This window comes from Electrona antarctica (assembly GCF_951216825.1).
Source record: "Electrona antarctica genome assembly, chromosome: 18".
Taxonomy (NCBI): Eukaryota; Metazoa; Chordata; class Actinopteri; order Myctophiformes; family Myctophidae; genus Electrona; species Electrona antarctica.
This window is the reverse complement of record NC_136799.1, coordinates 32,165,992-32,185,570: the sequence shown is the minus strand read 5'-3', so window position 1 is coordinate 32,185,570 and position 19,579 is coordinate 32,165,992. Positions and strand designations below refer to the sequence as shown.

Below are 19,579 nucleotides of genomic sequence, written 5' to 3'. Positions count from 1 at the left end.
GATTATTAGATTAATCAAGAAAGTAATCGATAGAATAATGGCAGGGGAAAAAATATTGAGTTGTACCCTAGTGTGGCTAGTGCTTCGATGACATAATTGCAACGTCCCATGTTGATTCTCGGCTGAGGACCTGTGTTGCATGTCTTCACACAGTAAAATGCTCCTAAATTAGGATTTTATAGTGCAGTTCAAGTCTCAACAAAGATGAGGAAAAAGGTTTGCGCTCTTGTTGAACAGTCCAAATCAAATAGGTGTTCCTGTCCGGTGCGTAAGCCAAACATAATACAAGAAGGACAAAAGGAAAGCATGCACACCAACATCAAAAAAGGGAACAAAGGTTTGTTCAGATCCATCATGTGAAAAAAATAAATCAAAGGCGCTAACAAAAGGTAAATGGTGCATTTAAATGGTAATTCATACACTGATTGCAGCGGAAGCCATGCAAGGTACCAACCAGCACATCAGGAGCAATTTGGGGTTCAGTGTCTTGCCCAAGGACACTTCGACATGTAGACAGGAGGAGCCGGGATTCGAACCGCCGTCCCATGGATCATTGGACGACCTGCTCTACCTCTTGAGCCACAGTCACCCCAAAAGGTGTAGTGAACGGAAACGTTTCAGGTAAAAGAAAAGCATCCTCAGCCAGCCATCCAAATCTTTGTGGACATTCCCTTTTTTATGTTAGTGTATGAGCTTTCCTTTTGCTCTTCTTCATGTCTAAAGGCATGTTCACAAGACATGTTCACAACACAAAATCATGAATGGAAGATGACAATAAATTGCTCAACAACGCACGCACGCACTCAATTACTCACTTCTTCTTCTAATGCAGCTATTCATTATTGGTTGGATCACAAATCTCTGAGCTGGCCTACATGAAGCATTGTCTCATCATTTCACACATAAGAGATCACCACTAGCATCCGATATTCCCAGCAAACTGGAAAATGACATAATTTCTTCATCCCCCTGCTGATTATTCTCGGCCTGTGCTTCACGCCAAGGGACACTGTCAGCTGTCGAGACGACACAAACCGCCAACAGGTTTCCAACACAAATATTCATAAATCATTGCAAGAAGGATATGAATCAATCAGTGATGAAAATACTGCCTTTGGAAGAAATAAACTTCTGTGGCAGCAACTGTAACTCCAGACAATAAGAACACATGTTAGCCCTCCCTAGATCTGTGTTGTGTTACATATTGTTTGTCTGCAGTGTCGAAGCTGTCAAGGCTTGAAAGGAGACAAGAGAAGCCAAATGATTCACTGACAGACCCGATGTTTCCCAATGTTTGTTTGTCTCAGTCTCAGAAGGGTTGACTTTCATCTTATATTACCTTTTTTTGGAGGGGGTGGGGGTGGTTAATAAATAACCATGTTTCAGAATTAAAGCTACAATCCGGAGCTTATTTTATTGAACAAAGCTATGGGGGTGTATTTTAAATAATACAATATAACTAGTGTCAGTCTAGGACACTTTCTGGTTGTACTACCGTAGTACTGTGAAATTTGAATGCAGGGTAGGGTAAACCTACAGATTGTAGCTTTAAAGATGATGATATATGATGATTATATAAATGATTAGTTTATATTAGAAAGTGGAAAGGGAGAGAGAACATTTTGCATTTAAGGGTCTGAAGTTATTAACTTGTTATTAACAGTTTATGGTATTACTTTCTTAGAAGCAACAGTGTTGCGAGATTAGGTGTTAACTATTTTAATAAGTGAATCTCTTTTCAAGGAAAATATTCTGCATGCCTCTTCGTGTCGTGGTTATTCCTTCATATCTTACAGTAAAACTAGATAAAGTGCCCCTCGGGGCACAGGTCTCCACCAGGGCAGGTCAGGTTGTGGCCTGCTGGTGGCGCTATAATAGCCCAATGTGAAAAGGGTGCCATTTCTTCTTACTCTTGGTTGGCAATAGGCCTATCTCACAGCCAGCTTTCCACTCCCACTTCCGGTAAATAGTGGTGTCTTTAACATTAGCATTTACACGTTTTTTTCTCTGGAGAATCTAAGTACATTTTCTAATGTAAAAATGTGACAGACCAATATTATTATGAAGCAAACAAGATGGTAAATCAGCTCGAACAGATAGAACAAACCTTACCTTGAGAAAACAAAAGTTGTAGACTTCTTAAATTACCTCTGTTAACATGTAGCGTCTATGGAGTGACGTCACGCTATCACCACTAACCCCGAAAGGGGGCGTATTAAGGGGGGCGGGGAAATTCTGTGAGATAGGCTTATTGGATGATTTGAGGCATTTTGTTCCAAAAATGTGTTTAGCAAAAATCCACCTGTTGGTGGTGCTATAACAGGCCAATGTGAAAAGGGTGGGATATATTCCTCAGCCTAGTAGGAAAGTCTGTGAAAGATTTCACGTAAATTGCACGCCAATACAAAATGGGCCAATCCTGCAAACAATTTTAGCCAATTAGGATGGAATATGAAATATCGGACAAATCAGTCTTGACTGACACATGACTATAGAGATAGTGTGTAACGATTTGCGGGATTTTTGGACAGAATCTGGAGAAGTAATATCAAAAAATGTGTTTTTCAAAAGTCGGCCTCCTGGTGGCGCTATAACAGGCCGTTCTGAAAGATTTGGGGCAGAGGTTCATCGTTGGCATCCAGGGAGTGTGCGTGCAAACTTTGGCATCGACCGGGTTAACGGTGCCGGAGATTAGCTGTTAACTAGCCTCGGAAACCCAGACTTTTTTATTTCCAGGGAGCTGTTAACACCCTGAACGCCCAGGACGAAGTTCTTTGTCCTTTCTATTAGTAACGCCCGACACTCAGGACGAAGTATTGTCCAAAAGACAAAGTTTATTGATACGAGAACGGATCCCATGGCTGTATAGCCCAGGCGCGCCTGCTGGGCAATCCTCAGTGACGTGCAAGAGTGAGACGTCATCGAAAAACTCCCTCCCCTGTTTAGCTGATGAAAACGAAAATCTTAAAACGTTCATAACTCGCGATCTAAATCATCCCGTCTTTTTATGAAAAAATATCCTGTGTTAGACGGCGCTCCGCGGTCCAGTCGCTAGATAGATTTTTTCTTGTCTCCCGTTGTTGTCGATCGACTCTAGAGTGGTGTGGCTATTGTTAGCTGCTACACACACATCAACCACTTCCGCCGGTCCGTCCGGAAAAAGGGTCTGTGTTTATAAATCGACTGGGCGCATGAATGTAATGGATTAAATAACCCTGGCCGCTTAAAGTGTTAACAGACGGACGGACAGACACACACACACGGACAGAGTGCAAAACATACTCTCTCCCCATGCCTTCGGCCTGGTGGAGACAAAAAGGCTCTGCCCCGAGGTTATGTTTCTTTTGTAATGAGAGATTTTCATTTTCGTACTTTTATCAGACGGTTATTTGGGCCCATGTGTTGCACATGCCTTGCTTTTACAAGGAAGCAATTCTGCATATTTCCCCTTGAATTAGATCAAATAGAGTCCAGATGTAGCCTGAACCCTGTGACCACTATTAGTACCCACAGGAGCAACCATTGTCTTTCACCAGCTAATTAGGTACCATAGGAGCAAACAAGAGACTACACCGACCGTTTAAATAGTTGACTTTTCACTCAAAGGAGCCCTGTTTCATGCGTCTACAGACTAGAGCGGGCTATGCAAAGGAATCAAGTAAACATAGGGCATCATCAGTTAAGAGACCACCATTATGTGAAAACAGTGCCTCATACTGACAAATTGACAAGAAACAGAAATCCACATGGAGCTGTAGTGTTGCGTGATGGACTGCAACGCAAACAGATGGAATATTGCGTACACGTTTCAGTTAAATGCTAGACAAGGCCATTGTCTACTGTACTTAAGTTATAAGTGTTCCATACAGAGTATTTGGTGGGTTTGGATGGCTCTTGTCTTGACCATTAAGACCAGGAAAGCATCTGTCATTTTAGATTTGAGCTAAAAAGCATTATTTTCTTAGGCTATTCAAAAATAGCTGATATACAATTCATATGTAGATCTGCTATTTTGGAAAAATCTTGCATTTTTTTTGCAAATCATTGAATATATTATTTTAAAGGGAATATTTTTGACTCAAATCTTTGCCCCTGGGTGGTCCCTGGAACAAAATATTTTGAGATGGGGGTTGGTGGCCAAATACATAATGTTAAGGGTCCCTTGACATGAAAAACATTTGAGCAACATAGGTTTTCCAGAAAACGGTTAGGATTTAGAAGACGTGTACTGTAGTATCAGCCTCAGGTTTTAATGGGTTAACACATTACTGTAACAATTTACCTTGTTCATATTGCCGTCAGCAAGCTGTGCCTTCTGGAGCTGGTTCTGTGTGTACCTCATGGTCAAGATGACATCGGCACAGTGTAGACACCTATTGTATGGTATGGATCAAATCTGCAAGCAGAGAACGGACCTGCATGGTGTAATCAAGTCAGTACTGTGCAGTGTAGGGCTAAGCAACTAGTCGACTATTCAACTAGTCGACTAGTAAATCCACTAGTCGACCTTGTTGGTACTATTTGACTAGTTGAATTTTGTAGGCCTCAAGATCAGGTAGATTATAGTTATAGTCACCAATGTACAGTTTTTAAATGTTCAAATATATATATAATTTTTACAACTAGTCAACTAGTAAAAATTACTAGAAGTGAATGCCCTAGTGCAGTGAACTACACTGGTTCCCAAACAGTGGGTCGAGACCTCACATTTTAAAGTTGGTAACAAATTTAAAAAAATAATTGCATAAAAAAAAGAAGAAGAAAGAAATCCATGAATTAGAGGGGGGGAAATACTTTTTAAGAAGTAGTGAAAATAACCGACACACAAGTTCTGCGATGTGTTGTGTCCCGACTCCCGGGGAGATATAAATGTCTCTTTAGATCCTCGAGCTAAAAAGTTTGAGAACCACTGCTTTAGAAGCAGCCCATTCAATAAAAAAGGTAAAAGGTCTAAGAAGACATTTGCAGTAAATTCCCTTTAAGAAGTATTGGATGCAAGGTACTGTAGTCAGTGTACCATTCATTTTGGGGTTTTATTTGTAAGCAAGAAATACATTAAACTAAAGTCCGTCTACAATATCTATCATATGTTTGGACTAATAGTTTAACCAAGTGAGGAATTTAATTTCACCAGTTTAAAAAACATTGAAACTACTGTACTGTATGTAAAGCAATAATGCATACCGATTTCATAAAAAATGCTCCCTTTTCTATATTCACTCGTCTGTGTGTGTGTGTGTGTGTGTGTGTGTGTGTGTGCGCGCATGCATGCATACGTGTGTGTGTGTGTGTGTGTGTGTGTGTGTGTGTGTGTGTGTGAGAATCAGTAAAGACATAAAAAACGACTACTACTGAGGTTAGTGATAGTTACAAAAGAAGGTTTTATTTGAAGTAACAATTATGACATTTACAGGCACTTGTCAAATATGTAATTTGCTCCTGTGTACTCTTCATCGCAACATTCTAGATTTGTCCCACAACCACACTTACTACTCAATCACAAGAAAAAACATGAAATGGGTTGGGTCCACCTGTAATAACACGCCTAAAATAGGGACGGCAGGTTCAAAGCACGCTGGAAAGACAGAGCCAGTTGAGTGTCTAAACGGAAGTACTGACATTTGACGGAAATTACGTTTTGGCTTTAGAAGTTTGTTTACATTCTCCGTGCATGAAAGGGGTGTTGTGATTGGTGAAAAAAGACAGTTTTACAGGGGAAGTACGTACGTTGGTGGAAGTCCCGCCTGAAAAAAGGCTGGTAACGACGCTAGGTTGAAAGTGGTTAAGTGCTTTTTATTTAGCTACCTTCTGGTTTTCTGTTCTGTGTCTTTATCGCTCACTCTCGGCTTCCATCCTCTCCTTTTCTCTCAGTCTTTGGCCCTCCGTCACTCTCCCTTGCTGTCGCTGGCATCCTGCGTTCCCACCATGCTCTCCAGGCGTTTTGCCCTGATTGGAGGAAGCTGCTCGTAGGTGTCAAAGCCCAGTTCCAAATGCTGCCGTGGCAGACGAAACAGCAATAGATGGCTCTTCAACACCTGAGCATGATGAAAGTGGAGGTGGAAAAAAGATGATTAGGATGAGGGCTAGCAGAGGAGTGGGTGGTGTCATGCATGATTTAGGCAAAAACTATACATTCAAACTTTCATTCAAATGATACAAAAAATATTAAAAAAGCCATATATGGATTAATAACAGGGATAGAGATAGCAGTCTTCAAGGGGACAGTACTGCAGAAAGGACAGATCGATAGCAAGAAGACATGTAAGCCACTGCGAACAGTGAAGGGGCAAGGAGGCGAGTACCTCATCAGTCAGGTAGTAGATCTTTCTCAGCATACTGCGACGAGCTGCTTCTACCTCCTAGAGTGAAAGAAAGACTTCCAGTCAGACTTGTTCATGTTATACTTAACTGCCATCTCTTTATTTATTTTTTATTTATTTGTGAACATGGGACAATTTTCTTTTACAAGTGAGAAAGTCCCAAAAGTGTGTTGCAAAATCTGCTGTCTGACAATGAGCACCAGACTGACTGACTCAGAGAAAAGTTCGAAAAAGAGGTTGTTGCATGCACCGATCTCTGTTTCACTTGATAGTTGTATAGTATGTATGAATATAAGCCCATGTCCTTGAGAATCTGGATTTGCAGAGTCCACAAACCCTTCTCTTATTCAGTGGAGCAGTTTCAGAATTTCTTTGCTTTTGGCCTCCGTCATGGTTTAATCAAAACAGTAAACACATAAACAGGCAGCACAGGACACAGGACACACAGGATATAAAACCACAACAGACCACCTTTATAAGAACCATGTATCTCTTGTTTCTAGCTGTGCGGGAGACGGAACTGGCCAAGACAACACAAATTAAGTTATTTCCTCTTCTGTTTAAGGATAGATTCTAAGGTCTTCCAATACAGATACAGGTTTGTGTAAGAATCACGTTATTGTCCTGCTGCATGCCATTCCCTCTTCTCTACCTTGTAGAGACCTCTCAGTCTCCACTGCACTGTTCAATATAGCTGAGCTTATTTAAAAGAATGCATATTATAGTATACCTGTGCTGCAGCGTCTTGTGAGAAGATGAACGAGTTGAGGTGAGACAGAGCGACCACATACAGGACAGGGCACCAGCAACGCCTCAGAACCCCCGTCACCATCGAGCGGAAGTAGAGACGGAGGAGAGGAAGGGAGTCTTCAGGTGGAGAGGTAAACTGCTCTATGGGCATGGGCAGCTGGAAGGGATGAGGACACGCATAAAAAAGAAGTGGAAAAAGACAATTATCGATTTCTTTGGGCAATTGTTGTTTCCTTGTTTCTTTATGTATTTATTTGAATTGTTATACATCAACATACAACAAATAGATTTTTTTGAATCAACTAAATTAATTAAGTCTGATTAAGACCACATCATACAACGGTGTTGCACAGCAAATGAATATGATTAACTGCTGCACCTCTAAAACAGATTGAATGAGACCAAGAGATTCAATGTTATGTAGAAGAACTAAGCATTATCTACTTGCTAAATCTAAAGTCCATTATCAACGTACACAAACCTAATTAACAAAAACACAGCAAATACAGTTCAAATTGTCTAATGCTTCCATCAAGAACTGAGAGATCATCATCGTCAATATCATAACCAAACAGTAATTAGCACCACCACCACCTTCATCTTTACCTGGTACAGAGTGACCCCCAGTGATCTGAGAATGCCCACGTGTTCTCCGAACACGGCCAGTCTCATGGCGGTGCTGTACCTCCTCTGCAGTGGCAACAGGACCCAGCAGCCAAACAGCCGATCACCAAAGGAAACGGCCTCGTACTGGACCAACAGGGCCGAATACAGGTCCTGGAAGGAGGCCAAGCCGGGAGGAGGCATGTCGAGGTCCAGAGAGTCCAGTCTGGAAGGTCTGTGTTGTGGAACACATCAGATTAACGATATCATTCATTTTATACATCTGCCTCTCCTCCTACTGGATGTATGTTGTCCTTCTAAGGATATGTTGAGATAATTCCCAGAGGGACGAAGTGATGTTTAAAACGTCTGAGATAATTAAAGACGGGGAGTTACAGTATCTCGTATCTATGAAGTATATTATACCTGGTGAGCAGTCGGAGTAGAGCCCAGGCTAGTCTCTGGACAGGCCTCTCCAGGAACAGGTCGCTGGAACACAGGAAGATGCAGGACAGACGGGTAAGCTTGGCAACTGGAGGGACCACCTAGAACACAATGTAAGAAATGGGTTTTAGGGGTTGATATTGATAATTGGTTATAAATACATAACAAAATAAGATATATTTTGTAACCAACTACTACATTACCAGTCTGAAATTAAGGATTTCAGAAAACTGAACAGAATCTAGCACATTTCAATCTATATGGCAATAACCCCATAAGAAACAATAATTGAGAGAATATAAAAGCCATTTGAAATGCTAAATACAGTAAGTAACATTATGTTCTTAGCCCTGTCCGTGTTGTGTGTGCATTAAGTGCTCAGCTCATCTTAAAAACGACAGGATCATTCAGTGCCAAACCTTTTGTGCATGCTGCCAGTAGGCCAAGGAAGACAGTCCTTGATTATTTTCCCAATCCATCAATGTCAACTATGTTATTTAATATGTTTGTGAAGACATTACCAAAGACCTACCTACAATAGGAAGGAGAGGACTGTAACATCCCCATTCATAGGGAAGTACTTATATCGACTTCAAATACAGGTCGGTGTATGCGGGTGGTGACGTCAATGACTAACTAGTTTAGAGTTCCAAGCTCAGCATTTCTTTTTTCGAAATAGCAGAATATCTCAGACAGTGGCACACATAGCAACTAACACAATGCACAGACACGCATAGTGAGACACCTTTCTAGTTTTAAATGCTGTAAGTGAAAAGTAGATCAACTTGACTACAGAAAGGGATCAAGAGCGACTGGTGGCTCAAAAGGATATTTTCTTCCTAATGAATGTCATCAGGTCCTCCTCCACTTACCTGGAGCGCATCCTCCCTCCAAACCTCCAGCAGCAACACCCACTGGAGACAGTGGATCACAGCCTGCAGCGCCCCATGTGGCAGCTCCTCCACCTGCATGCCACCACCATCAGACAGCCCCATTCGCTCATACAGGCTGACAAGTGGCAGGAAAGGCCAGTCAGACGGCAGTGTGGGACCGCAGAGCGCCGGGAGGAGCTGGGACTTGACCCAGGGGTTCTGGCCCACATGGGCGTCTCGGGACACTATCACAGTGGGCTCCAGGTAGGCCAGGTGAGTGAGGAAGCAGCCCCTGATCGAGGGCAGCTGGACGCAGGCTTCCCTTAGGAGAGGGCCAAGCGTCTGGAGAGAGGGAGAGGTGTTGGTGGAGCACTGTGCGTCTTCGTGAAGCTTTAACTCTGCCAGCTCTATGGCTTCAGGTCCACCACTCCGGCCCTCTCTGGAAAGGAGACATTGACCATATTCACATGGTGGCCATTTATTAATGTTGTCATTCAGTCCGAGATCCATTTGTCTCCACGCAGATCTTTCACTAAGGTCTTTGGCTGAGGGTTAAGGGGCCAATTTATTTCTGTAGTCACACTTTGAAATATCTATTAAATACATTTTACACATGATAACTTTGCATAATTTAAGTTATTTTTTAAGACAATATTTTACTCAAGCACATTTTGTGTTTTTTACGGGTTTCTACATTGCAGAAAGTACTTTTTCCACCGCAACATTTTAATAGACTCTTGCTTGGCGGCAAACGCCTCCAACTGAATACGTGCGAGACAGAAACTCACGATATGAAGTCCTTGCTGAAAATGACAGCGGAGAGGAGTTCATGGGCCAGGTATTCACTGCCTGGCAATAACCATGGCAGCAGGACAAGTGCCACCTGGTGGTAGAGAGGGGAATGTCTGGCCACTTCTGGTTCATTAGGAACCTGGGAAAAGAGATGATAATAATACAACTTTATTTGTATAGCACCTTTCATGACATTAAATGCAGCTCAAAGTGCTTTACAGAGAAATAAAGAAAAAAAGAAAAGCCTAAAGCATAAAACAACATTAAAGTAATAGCAAAAAAGGCAGTGAATAAGGCAATACAGTAAGGACATGAATAACAACACAGAGAATAAAAAAATCAACTAAAAGCAAGTGTGCAGAAATAAGTCTTGAATTGAAATATGTCTTGAATACAGAGGCTACCTAAAGAAATAAAAAAATCACACCCGTGTGAACTGAGTGGTGTAAGGTCTTATATAGACTGATCAGCTGTGGTCTGACGTAATGTCTGAATGAAATCACACCCGTGTGAACTGGGTGACCATAGCAACCATGCTCATTTTTTGGTACGAACAGACAGACAGACAGACAGACACGTAAACTAACAAAGCCAGTTGTAGGAGTGGTTTACACCACTCAAAAATAAGATATAATACAGAGTATGCAGCAAAGAAGGGGAACCGTATAATTTGATCATTTTAACCACTTAACACATAACTTGTCTTGTTGAGCCGTGTAGATGGGATGGGAGGGTACTAAGATTAGACCCGCCAACAGAACGACATGCAGAAACAATGGTGGGACTACCGCTCGAACTGCACTGCTCCCGTGCTTATGTTTAGGTTAGGATTAGAGATAGGTTGTCGATGTCGGACTAATGACTGGTGGTCTGGAGAGGCTCAATTGTACGCCCATTTCCTACACCAGAGAACTGGTGTGGCCAATCGGGACACGGTATGCAATATGGGCGGGCTTTGGTACAGTGACGTTCAATGCTTGAGACCTTTGACTGACAGTAGCTCTGACCAATTGCGTCAAAGAGAAAATGTTTGAACCCGCCCCCCCCGGGAAACAAGATCCATACACAGCATCTCCAGACTCAAATACCACACGACAGTGTGATTTGAGTCTGGCTTATTAGCCAGGCTAGGTGTTCATACATACCAGTCTGTGTGCTAGGCGGAGCAGCAGGTACAGGAGGTGGTGTACTGTTCATACATACCAGTCTGTGTGCTAGGCGGAGCAGCAGGTACAGGAGGTGGTGTTCATACATACCAGTCTGTGTGCTAGGCGGAGCAGCAGGTACAGGAGGTGGTGTTCATACATACCAGTCTGTGTGCTAGGCGGAGCAGCAGGTACAGGAGGTGGTGTTCATACATACCAGTCTGTGTGCAAGGCGGAGCAGCAGGTACAGGAGGTGGTGTACTGTTCATACATACCAGTCTGTGTGCTAGGCGGAGCAGCAGGTACAGGAGGTGGTGTTCGTGACGAAGGAGCCAGACGCTGGTGTGAGAAACAGTGGGTGTGGCCTGACAACAGCTACGAAGGTAGCCAATCACAGGTTCCGATAGGATGAGGCCACTGAACTAGATAGTGAGAGGAAAAACAGGCAGAGGAGGGGGGAATTCAATTATTAGTTCATTTTGCAGCCTGGGCAGTGGGCACACTTGAACTTCCATGCGTGGACAGAAGAAGCTGTCATTTCCAGCTTTTTAGACAGCTGGTGGATGGAAATGAAGCTCCACCCACACGGCAGATTGCCGCGTCGGCCAGATTCCCGGAAAAGCTTGCCCCAGCGGCATTCTGCGGCATTCTGGCAGCTGTCATTCTGGCAGCTGTCTAAAAAGCTGGAAATTACGTAAAAGACAGCTTCTTCTTGTCCGCGCATGGAATCTTAGGTGTCATTCAAGTCATATTGAACTCCCACGACAAGATGGTAGCATATTTCCCATAATCCCATTAAATGTGTTTAATGGTAACCTCGTAAACCAGTAAAACTCTGGTTCCGGTAAGGTGGTTCTGGTTTTTCGGCGTTGCTTTGTTTTGGTTCCCCCTGTTTGTTTTAAAAAAGAACAAACTATTCCAAGAAGTACTTGAAGAAACTTGTCGGATTTTATTAGGTAGGCCCTAAAATGATGATGTCCTCGATCACGGGGAATCATTTTGGGTAATTCTGGTTCTGGCAGATGACTACAATCAGTGGCTACAACATGACGCAAGTTATTTCCACTCCCGAAAAACCCGAAAGAAACCCGAAAATGGTATGCCTCCCAAGCTAGTTTATTATTACCCCCTCACATGATTAAAAAAAATCTCAACAATGGGAAGAGAACTTTAATTCCTCAAAAGCACATACTTTGTGGGGGAGACCCTTGTGGATGCCTGTGAGTGTGTCCACCAGGAGGCCCAGTGCTGTGAGCAGAGGGAAGGGAGATGAAGGGACAGCCAGCCACAGACGGTGCCTCTGTGGACAAGCTAGACCAGGCAGGCTGGGGATGATCTCTGGACCAGGACGACTGGACTGAAGGTTACACACTACGGAGCAAGGCCTGGCAGGAAAAAAAAGAAAAAGATTCAAACAAGTGTACTAAAAAAGTGAATTTAGCATGGGTTCCTCACTCAATTTGGAGATTCATGTGAGGTAGCAATAAAATGATAGGTAATACAAATAATGTTTTTTGTCACGCTTACGTGAGGTTCTTTATGAGGCTTTCCACAGCGGTGTGGGACAACAATGGGAGAAGAACCTCTGTTGTGAGCTGCTCCAGTTCTTGAAGAGTCTCTACTGGCTTGAAACAGTTCTGCATGGAAATCACAAGGCTTAGTTAGTTTACACACTGCATGATATTACTACAAAACTGCTCGGGGTTCAATGTCTTGCTAAAAGGACACTTGTAACACTAATCAAGCGGGGGCCAGGGGCAGGGATCGAACCGGGAACCTTCCCATTCCCAAGCGGCTGATCTACCTCCTAAGCCACTGCAGGGTGTGAGGTGGCATTCACACCAGCATGCTATACTACAATTAAAACGAATCCTGCTGCGTATTGTCGGAAAGTGCGCTTAGTTTGGCAGGTGTGAAGGCTCATTCGAATTCTGGTGCGGATCGAACATTGCATTCTAGTTTGCCAAAAAACGGGGGTTTCGCTTCGCTTCCAAGCGCACCTGACTTCGATTCAGGTATGAATGCAATCCGCATTAAATAAAGGAAATTAAGCAAACAATGTGGCGGATGAATGAGAAGGAATATTTTACACGTCGCAAAGATGTCCCGTTACCGCAGATAGACGTGGTCAAATGAGGCCCGCATCGAAATATGGTGGGGCGAGTACATTAATCAATTGCTTAAAGGTGATATAGACAAGTTTTCAGCCAAAATTTAAAATATATATAAATGTATTTTTTTGGCCTTTTCCCCCTCTATCTTTCCCTATATTATGATGCTGAGGTGTTCTCCTGCAACAGCACACACCCCCTTTGCACCCCTGTGGCTGAATGCACTGTTTATATCCACTACAGTTTACTAGACGGGACGATTTTTCTTCATTGCAATGAATAACCGTGGACAGAGTAGTTCACATGAACGATGCTGTAGTGGCTGGGGCATTTGAGGGGCAATATATGTTTTATATGCACGATTACCAATAAAAGAGAATTGAATTGAGAGCCTCCTCTACTTCCTACTTCCTCATTTGCGGGACTCGGTGTGATATTGCGATTATGCTACAGTTACCCTTAAAAAAACATGTCAACTCAATGTCATTGTTGTAACTAAGATATCGATAGAAATTCATAAAGTTTTAATGTCATATTTAGCCATACGAGCGCAATATCCATAGCGTCCCTCCCAGCAGCAACAACAATCCCATAGCCTGAAGTGACCTGGCTCAGCCAATAGAATGAGGGGGGGAGGGGGGTGGAGCTAGATTTGCATTTGTTTGGAAACACGCACTCACTTCTGTGTACAAACACTGGAAACTTGTCTATATCACCTTTAAGGAAACACATAAAAACACTGCAGTGTACAGAATATTCTGTAAAAATGGAGTGCTGTCACTGCTGTCACTGTGTGGGGAGTGGGGACTTTCTTCATCTCGATAAACTTGTAAATGTCGGTGGTCGGATTCATTTTGCGCTGCTGTGCCTGCCCTACACCATGTGTCCAAAAGAACAGTACGTGCACGCACACGCACACACACACACACACACACACACACACACACACACACACACACACACACACACACACACACACACACACACACACACACACACACACACACACACACACACACACACACACACACACACACACGACCTGTGCAGTACCTGTCTAGAGAGCTGGTAGTAATACGCCGCTGCAAAGGCCAGATAAGCTGGTATCAGAACCAGGCTGCTCTCTCTGTGAACTGGCTCATCAAGGCTCTTCACACAGCCCTTCAGTTGTCCCAACAAGGAGGGCAGCAGCCCACTCACATGACCCCATGACACTGGAGGGGGTGGGGGGGCCTCAGAACCCTGACAACTGTGGTGAAACAAAGAAGAAAGTTGAGGTTATGATTTAAACGAGTGATTCAACTGTTCATTCAAAAGGCATATTGCTATGCATTTATGTGGGATAGATGCAAACAGTGGGTGTTTCCCAAATACTGGGTCAGGAAGGACCCATATGTGGGTTGCGGTCTTGCAGACCAATTTTCATGGGTCGCGAGTAAATACCCCTTTATTTTTTTATTCGTACATGTTATTTATTATTTTAAAAGATTAAAATAAGCAAATAAAATGAATCCATTAATTACAGGGGAAAATACTTTTATGAAGTACACGTGTTGCGTGTTGATTTCTCTTTTGGGTCTCGAGCTAAAAAGGTTTGGGAACCGAACGACTGATCTATCCTCACCTGACCATGCCAGCCTGCAGCTCCTGATGGCAGCCTGCGGTGTTTGTGACCTGTGTGAGCAAAGAGAGCAGGGCCTGGATCCTCTGGAGCTGGAGGGGCAGCAGAGGGTCTGATGGGAGCCACGTTCGGTGAACAGACTGCATCACCTTGACCAAGACAGGATACATGTCTCTGTGGAGACAGAGGAGGAATGAAAACACTGAAAGGCACAATATAATAATCTAACCAAGAATGGTGCTGTTTTGGCGGTGTGTTGCGATACAGCTGGTGAGGTGTTAATAGTTGAAAAGGCCTTAGCTTACCATGCATTTGTATGGCTACTTTCACCATCATGGTTGCTTGTAAACCATACGGTCATATTATAATAGTTTATCACTAAAGACATCTTATTTTCTAAATCTTTGCTAGTGTTCCTAACATCTTAAATTGGGAGCACCATTGCTAAAAAACAGGTCATTTCAAACCCTGTGTAAATGATAAAAATCACACCCGTGCGAACTGAGTGGTGTAAGGTCTGTCTGACGTAATGAAATCATGTCTGACGTAATGAAATCACACCCGGGTGTGATTTCATTACCTGGCTTTGTGTGTGCAGAAAAAATGAGCATGGTTGCTATGTTCACCCTGTTCACCCGGGTGTGATTTCATTACGTCATTACAACAGGGTGAACATAGCAACCATGCTCATTTTTTCTGCACAAAAAAGCCAGTTGTAGGAGTGGTTTACACCACTCAAAAAGATGCAAATAACCCTCATTACCAAAATGTAAATAACGCATATTACCATAATGTAAATACCCCATATTATCATAATTCAAATCACTGTTTGAAGCAGAAGCTTAAACTGCTCTTTGCTTTACCTGAAAGAAAATACAACTTGCCAACATCTAGGCAAAGTTATTGCATCAAATTGTTCAACTTGGTGTGGATGTGTCAAACCCTGACCCTACTTCTTCTTTAAAATAAAATCTGGAAGGGCTATAAGGTCAACTTTTCATGCGTCATCAATGGCCAAAGGGAATGAATGAAATAATAGGAAGCAAACTACTTGTTTATTATATAATATTTCATCAACAAAGTGAGGCTCATGTAAAGTATAGTCCTAATCCATGTTCACACCATTGATTTAGGGATTTGATGGGCTTTCTTTACAGTCAAAGAACGATTTGTTGTGTAATGCTTGTCTTAATATATTCGGGGCACATGTAGCCTATATGTCGCGGGACTCGATTGGAGCATACTGGTCGTTTATACTGTAAATGGATTGCAGCTGCAGCTGCACAACAGTTGTGGATAACTTGTTTCATCGGCTATATAGACTATAGCCTACACGTTTAGGTTGCTTATCTTATGCAATGAATATAAATATATAAGAATAGATGAAGCGTATGCATGGATCGAAATCGAATAGCCTGCAGGGACCCGGCAGCTATATATAAAAGTTTAGTCTACTACGCTACTCGTAGTCCACGTGTGTGTGTGTGTGTGTGTGTGTGTGTGTGTGTGTGTCTTGCATCCATACAGTAGCGATCCAGATATCAAAATGATCGGATCGCCCCGATCAACTCGGGAGGATTCAGACTTCATAAGGGATCTTTGAACACACTACACAATTATTAAATCGGACGGGTCGGGTAGTAGTAAATTGGGACCTTATCCTCTCCCTCTCTATCCACCATCCCATGCACCGTTCACTCCACGGCCTCCCCATCGTTTTTTATTTTATTTTCCAACTGTTCAAAAGCGATATAATGCGAGTTCAATGCTTTCTAATTAAAAACCTTTTACCGCAAGTGTTTCCATACACTATTTGCGCATTTCCCTTTTTTCGAAAAAGCCTAAATCCGCAACCTCCAAGCGAAAAAGTGTTTTTGCGAAAAATGGAGACTTATTCGCATATTGATGTGTTTCCATCCAGGAGATTTTGCACAAGAGCCTTAATGCGCATAAAAACGGCTTTATGGAAACGCACCTTGTGTCTTTGTGTGTCTACGTAGCAAACTTACATGTATATATTACAGGCCTGTCCATAGCTGGCTGCTACAGTCCACAGTCTGTAAGCCTCTGTGGTGATCCTGAGTGCCTCAGACTGATCCAACAGTAGCTCCCTGGGCTCTGGGGTCAGGAGACGGCACAGTCGCTGCCTTGCGCCCAGAGAGTTCAGCTAGGGAGAAATAGCAACAAGAGACGCTGTGGGTGGCTGATGCTTTACCACTTTATGTGCAGGCATTGGCAACATCAGTAAATGGAGTATATAATAAATTGGGAATCTTCTGCACACAAGGTAGCTCAAATAATCCTATTCCTTTGCCTGATTTTCATTAGTGCCAGGCCTCTATGGGCCATGCAGGGCTGTGAGAGGCTGAGCACAACAGAGTATTTCACCCAGCCCGTTTGTCTTTCAATTACAATCATGATGAACGTGGCTGTGCTTGCTGCTGTAGTAACTCAATGCCATAGTCAGCTGTTATGTTATGCTAGCCAGGTAAAGGCTATGTTATTCCTTGTCAAATGACCATCAAACCGTATCAGACTCGAACAACGTGGTCTTGCAATGAAGTCTTTAACGTTTGTGGCTCCTCCCTTTTGTCCTAGAAAATACAGCACAAGCGTGCTTCCTGACAGGTCAATAACCAGCTGGTTATTACTACAGGAGGTAGGTACCTCATCATTAGATCAAACATACAGTGTTTAATTGGGCTATTCTCAGAAATACAGACAGTTTTTAAAAAAAAAAATCACACCCGTGTGAACTGAGTGGTGCAAGGTCTTATATAGTCTGATCAGCTATGTCAGTGACGTCACACACTAACCATAGCAACCATGCTCACCTGTGCACGGACACGTACACAGGTACACAAAAATAGATACAGACAAAGCTGGTTGTTGGAGTGGTTTGCACCACTAAAAAAAAAGCAGAGAGGCTGGCAATGCCAGATTTATACTTACAAGCCTGGCACATGCATGTCTCCCGGCAGTTGCCAACACTCTTAGCAACTTCATGGCACTAGCCAATGGGAGTCCGTAAACAGATTGGGGGAGGGGCAAAGATGGCATTGTCCAGGAAGTGGGTAAGAACTCTGACATCACGACCTCCATCAGGCGAGGACAGTCTAGCACCTGGAAGGGATAAGTATGGATTTATTGAATAAGATTAAAAGAATAAACAAGGAACTTGGTTAACTAGGACCAAGAGTGGACAATAAAGTTCTTGAATGTGATTCCAAGGTAGATATTGAGAACATACATGTTCTGAAAAGAAAAACGCAGATACTGCAGGTGAGGTGTAGGGAGACTCATATACAGTGTATACTGTAAGAGGTCAAACAGGAAGAGAAACAGTGTTTTCATTTTCTTACCTGAGTGGCAGCGGAGGCAGAGTGTCTAGCAACACGGATTAGAGCCTCCAGAATGTCCTGGACCACCCGTGGAGACGGACGGACCACCTCAAGGATGTAACGCAGTCTGGGGAGCAGTTTCATCCTCAGCAGACCCTGAAACAGAAACAGATAGTGTGTTCTTTCAAATTCAAAGGATAATATATGGCAGCTATTTCATGTCGGGCATGTCTATGTGGGCCTATAAGCACAGACAGACCCACAGACGTACAACCCCAACTTTAAATTGAACATTACATCATGGTCAGATAGCTATATAATGCATAGTTCTACATTTAACCCCATTTAACATCACTTGAAATCCTGTGAATACCGTTATGGCATCCTGTCTGGCCACGTCATGATCCGTCTTCCTCTCCTCCTTCTCTTTGGCAGTCAGTTTCAAGGACTCCTCCAGTCCTTCGTCCTCCCCGTCGTCCTCTTCCTGAGTGGAGGGCAGCAAGGGGAAGGAGGCCAGGCCAAGGAACCAGGAGAAGGTGCTGTCCAGACACTCCTAGACGTGGCATATGGGTTTGAGAAATCACACCTAAAGAGCTCTGACATGGTTCATAATGTTGACATGTTGTTATGCTAAAATGTTTTTCTAGCTTTACAACTCTGTAGATATTCATACCTCGTCCTCTGTAGACACTAGGAGTGCTTTGAGTGCGTGCACTGACGCAGACATTACGCCTTCAACATTGTCATCCAATGCGAAACGGAGGAGGAAGAGTAGACCAGCGTCTAGGAGTGTAGATGTCACGCTTCCCCTCAAAAGAGACACATATTCACCAGCACGTGCCTGTATGAGAAACGCAACATGGTGGCATTTAAAAGCCTGTCGCTGTGCATGTAACTTATATGCACTGTGTGAATAGTGGAGTACCTTCGTGAGAATGTTGGCCAGAGTGTTGAGAGCCAGACTCCTCTGCTGGATCACCTGACTCCGAGACAGCAGGAAGAGTTCCTGGAGTGAGTAACCTGCCAGCTGTGGAAAAATCCTCTATGTCAAGATCAGTGAAATATATATATTTTAAATCACGCTAAAATAAGCCTAAAGGCAGTGCATGTGGATTGGGGTCATTCCTTTCCTGTGGATGCCGATGGTCCTACTGTGCCGACAAGCACTCAATTTCAAACACCTGTTGGCTCTCTGTTTATTTCTACTCTGTGCTACAGTAATACTGACCTCAGGCTCCTCCCCATGGTGGTGTAGTCCCAGGTGAGTTGGAAGGTCTTCGGTAGGTGGGATCAAGGTGCCAGCAAAGTCAAAACGAGCCTGCATGGCCTATCAGAAGAGTCCCGCAGAATGTTACTGGTCGAAGCAAACATCGTATTCACCTTATAGGTGGACAGTGAAATACAACACATCCACTTTGTTACGAAGCTTGTTTTGAAAATACAGCAAAGAATGGGGGGATATATTTGTTTCCAGTCTGGCTTATTTAACACAATGTTAATCTCTCAAGAACAGAGATGGGTTCCCAGACTGACACAATGTAAACCCCCTTAGTTGTTGTTTCTCAGATGAGAATTGAGCA

The 19,579-nt window shown here is 43.2% G+C and overlaps 1 protein-coding gene across 3 annotated transcripts in view; it reads right to left on the bottom strand.

Moving 5' to 3' along the window:
* Positions 1-5,361: 5,361 nt before the first annotated feature.
* Positions 5,362-19,579, bottom strand: part of rpap1 (RNA polymerase II associated protein 1) — a 30,884-nt gene continuing 16,666 nt past the window's right edge. For all 3 annotated transcript variants that reach the window (XM_079528836.1, XM_079528837.1, XM_079528838.1), the window contains 19 exons: positions 19,228-19,326; positions 18,925-19,026; positions 18,673-18,840; positions 18,373-18,552; positions 18,021-18,155; positions 17,611-17,781; positions 16,668-16,825; positions 14,662-14,832; positions 14,091-14,286; positions 12,454-12,563; positions 12,119-12,311; positions 11,202-11,348; positions 9,778-9,920; positions 8,990-9,428; positions 8,100-8,218; positions 7,677-7,908; positions 7,051-7,227; positions 6,303-6,359; positions 5,362-6,035 (listed from right to left, as the gene is read on the bottom strand). In XM_079528836.1, the coding sequence (XP_079384962.1) occupies positions 5,886-6,035; positions 6,303-6,359; positions 7,051-7,227; positions 7,677-7,908; positions 8,100-8,218; positions 8,990-9,428; positions 9,778-9,920; positions 11,202-11,348; positions 12,119-12,311; positions 12,454-12,563; positions 14,091-14,286; positions 14,662-14,832; positions 16,668-16,825; positions 17,611-17,781; positions 18,021-18,155; positions 18,373-18,552; positions 18,673-18,840; positions 18,925-19,026; positions 19,228-19,326 (3,147 nt within the window). In that variant the 3' untranslated portion in view covers positions 5,362-5,885. The remainder of the gene's footprint in view (positions 6,036-6,302; positions 6,360-7,050; positions 7,228-7,676; positions 7,909-8,099; positions 8,219-8,989; positions 9,429-9,777; positions 9,921-11,201; positions 11,349-12,118; positions 12,312-12,453; positions 12,564-14,090; positions 14,287-14,661; positions 14,833-16,667; positions 16,826-17,610; positions 17,782-18,020; positions 18,156-18,372; positions 18,553-18,672; positions 18,841-18,924; positions 19,027-19,227; positions 19,327-19,579) is intronic.